Here is a 4,008-nt window from a genome sequence, read left to right on the forward strand (position 1 = left end):
AAATCGATTTTTCTTTTTAATCTGGTTTCAATTTGGTTTTATAAACCACAAAAATGGTTCTAAAGTAGATGCAGTTTAGATTTTTAAAAATACAAATCATGCCCACCCGTGTTTATATTGATTTATCACTTCTAGAAACCTAAATAATTTTTCTTTTCCACAGGCTTATCATATTATTATTAGATATTACAGGTTCGACGCCCAAACTAGGCCCAATATTGAGCACCTGACACCTAAACTGAAAAAAAGGTCAGGCTCAGACCATGTATGCTGTCTTGCCTTACTTCTCCGCTCCGACCGCTGTGCTCCTCCTGCATCAAGGTTGTCTTCCGTGTTGGCTCCTCCCTTGATATACACGAACCAAGAACAAGGAAATCCAATTGCCTTGCTACTTGCTAGCTACAGTGGAGGGAATCATTTCAATTGGGGTTAGAGGAGGTAGTGGGCTGCGGGATCATTGTTTCTGGGCTTGGGTTTGGTTCGGGTTGGTTTTTCCGAACCGGACACGTCCAAAAACAAAACTGGAAAAAAGGTCACGAACAAAAATAAAAGCTTACTAGCTCCCCTGACCACCAAAAAAAAAAAAGAAAGCTTACTAGCTCCGATCGCATGCTCCATCTCCCAGTACGGCGGTTCCCACCATTTCCACTGTCGACCATTCTTAACGGGGATGCGCGCCATTGTCATCTCTTCGGAGATAATTTCTCATCTTAAGCGACTACCACACCGCTTCAACGCAACCTTCTCCTTCTCGTCGGAGACTTCACCGCTGGTGGCGTTCGGGGACGACAGAGAATCCACGTACTCTGACGTGCCGAAGCCTTGCCGGAGGAAATCACAGAGGAAGCCGTATGTGACGCCGATGAAGGTGCTGATAGAGAGGGCGAAGAAGGAGAGAGAAGCGCGTAAGGCACAGCCATGTAGGGTTCTGGAGGAACCACCGGATAACGGGTTGCTGGTTCCGGAACTTGTTGAGGTGTCTCACCGAGTATATCTAGCTCGAAATTCACTCGTATCTGGTCTGAGTCAACTCATCCGAGTCATTCCCGTGCTGCGCTGCGAGTAAGTTGCTATGCATATTTGATCTTTACGTTGATTCTGAAATTTCTAAGCTAGAAAATTTGGCAAATGTTGCAAAATTGAGGAACCAGTTAATTAGGTTTCTGTTAAAACTGATTTTTGATGCAGTAAGAGTTTAAATTTTTTTCCCTTTTACATAATATTCAATCTTCAAACTTTGGTTATGGATTGTGAAGAACTTATGGTAATGATATATTTTTCTGTTTGCCCTAAAGTGGAGAACACGTTGCACTTGCTGACATTGGCGAATAAGTTAGGAAGTGTATATTTTTGTCTGGATTTTCACTGTGTGATGGATATGTTATAAGGAAATTATGTATTTTGAGTTGCATTCTAGGCTTTCTGGTTGTTATCATTTAACATTTAGAGAGATGGAGAGAGAAAAAAGAGTGTGATTTATTATTATTATTATTATTGATGGTGTTGTGGTCTTATGGATTGTATGTGCTTCTTTATTTATTAATTTTTTTCTTCGTCCGAACTAGACTTCACTTTTACTGGTTTCTCCATATCAGGTTATGCAATGAGGTTCACATTGGTTATGTTGGTCATGAAATTCGAACATGTACTGGACCAAGGAGTGGTTCCAGGAGCGCAATGCATGTTTGGAGAAGGGGAGGGGCACGAGATGTGGTCTTCTTCCCAAAATGCTTTCATCTTTATGACCGTGTTGGTAAGCCAAGAGTCGGACATGATGAGAGGTTCAGTGTCCCTCGCATCCCTGCCATTGTTGAACTCTGTATACAGGCCGGTGTAGATCTTGCAAAGTATCCCACAAAAAGGAGAACGAAACCCGTATACTGTATTGAGGGAAGAATTGTTGATTTTGAATCAGTTGCAGAAGATATTGAAAATAAAATAAAACTTTCTTCTGAAAATATCAAAGCTCTTCCCAATGCATCTCCTGTGCTGGCAAGGCATGTAGAGAATTTCCCAATTTTAGTGATGAACAATAGCAATCTGGATTGGTTGAGTGAGGAAGAACGGAACAAAGTAAGGGTTTTAAGTAGTCATACCCTAGAGGCATGGTTTGAGATGATATCAGGTGCAAAGAAGATGATGGAGAAGTACAGTGTGCATACTTGTGGATATTGTCCCGAGGTCCAGGTTGGTCCGAAGGGACATAAGTTGAGAATGTGCAAGGCTTCAAAGCATCAGTCTCGGAATGGTTTACACGCGTGGCAAGAGGCAACAATAGATGATCTTGTGGGTCCGAATTATGTCTGGCATGTCGACGATCTGAATGGATCTCCTCTGAATAACAATTTGAAGAGATATTATGGCAAGGCTCCGGCTGTGGTGGAACTCTGTGTGCATGGAGGGGCTCATATTCCAAATCTGTATAAGAGCATGATGAGATTAGATGTTGTCTCCCCAGATCGAGACGAAGTTGACCTTGTTGCCTGATACATCATAACCCCCTTTGAAGTTAGACGATATATTTTCAATCAAGATTTGAAATTCAATCAGATAAGATCTTGGAGTATTGAGTTTCATCAAAGCTGAGGTTTGGTCCCCGTTGCTATTTTTTCTGTTGTGACTTCTATAGGTCAAAATTCTTGATCTTCATACATAATAAATGAGTTACCAGCATATTCTATCTTCGGAAAAAGATACATAGCTTAAAGGGAGGTATAACAGATATAAGATACTTCATTATCATGTGGGTCTCAAATTGGTATGCTTTCAGCTCATCAAACTCTGCAGTTTTTTGTGAAGAAGTGTTGACTATCGACACTGGAATCGATACTAATGAAAGACCAAGCAGCATATAATCCAAACTTGAATGCACATAAGTAAAGATTCTAGCAGCAACCATCAAAATAAATCCGAACTTTCATCTTCGGTGACAAACTTCAAGCATGCCATTGGTATAGTCTTCTCCAAAGGATGCTTATTAAGTTGTTCTCGTTTTCAAGTCACCTGAGTTTTCAAGCCGTTGGTGGTGCAATCCAATATTCTTTAACTGCTACAAAAATCTTGTCTGTTGTAAGGTCCATCTTCATGGTCAGTGATTCTACTTTCCCATTGCATTGCATCTGCAAAGCCCTTCACCTTGGTCAACACATCAACATCATCACGCAATGACACCACCTTGTGGCCTCAAAATCCTCTCCATCTCTAACAGAATCTGCTCCATGTTGCATCTGTATGCATGTGACAACATTAGTTTTATGAATTAGAATTTACAAGGTTTTATAAAAGACAATACTCATCTACAGAATAAATATATACATAAAATACAGTGTTGACATATTTGATAGTAAAATTATATTGTATTTAAAAAGAGTAATGAGATCCATATATACGATCATTTATTTTTACTCTTCTGTATTATCTACACAATTTTATTCTGTATGAGAATAGGCACCGTAGTAAATTGTAACCTTGTTTTATTTTAGGTACCGTTCAAATTTGTCAATTTGTACATTTTTAAATTAAGTTTTTGTAACCTTGTTTTAATATAATAATTTAATTGAAAACTTAAATTATTAAATTATATAAAACTAACTAAAAATTGAATAAAGCTACAGAAATTTCAAGAATAATCTTAACCTAAACCAGAAGATGTTGTCACCCATTTGTTTTTCCCTTTTCATAGTCAATGAGATAACCTGTTTTGACAGAGGCTAAACACGGAATCACCATGAATGAAGTCGTATGTTCTTGGGTAGGCAGACATGGCTTCACACCTAAGAGAAGACAAGAGTAGTAAGTAATTAATTTCAACTACTATCATGTGCTAAAAAATATATTAATGACAAGATGAATTGGCTCATATTTTACTACTATAAAATTACTAATTCTGAATCAAGTGTATCTGTAAAACAGGTTCTTGTCTACAATAGAGGACAAATTTTGATGGAATATTTTTAGCAGAAAATAATATAAAATGAAACTAATCCTACATTCCTACGATAGGTTCCA

General features: G+C 38.4%; 1 protein-coding gene across 1 annotated transcript; it reads left to right on the plus strand.

Annotated features, from left to right (window-relative positions):
* The first annotated feature begins 215 nt into the window (after nt 1-215).
* LOC107473324 (APO protein 3, mitochondrial) lies at nt 216-3,363 on the plus strand. Its single transcript, XM_016092870.3, has 2 exons — nt 216-1,062; nt 1,596-3,363. The coding sequence occupies exons 1-2, from the start codon at nt 671-673 to the stop codon at nt 2,485-2,487; spliced, it is 1,284 nt and encodes a 427-aa protein (XP_015948356.1). The 5' UTR covers nt 216-670; the 3' UTR covers nt 2,488-3,363.
* The last annotated feature ends 645 nt before the right edge of the window (nt 3,364-4,008 follow it).

Source organism: Arachis duranensis, chromosome 2 (assembly GCF_000817695.3).
Source record: "Arachis duranensis cultivar V14167 chromosome 2, aradu.V14167.gnm2.J7QH, whole genome shotgun sequence".
Classification (NCBI taxonomy): Eukaryota; Viridiplantae; Streptophyta; class Magnoliopsida; order Fabales; family Fabaceae; genus Arachis; species Arachis duranensis.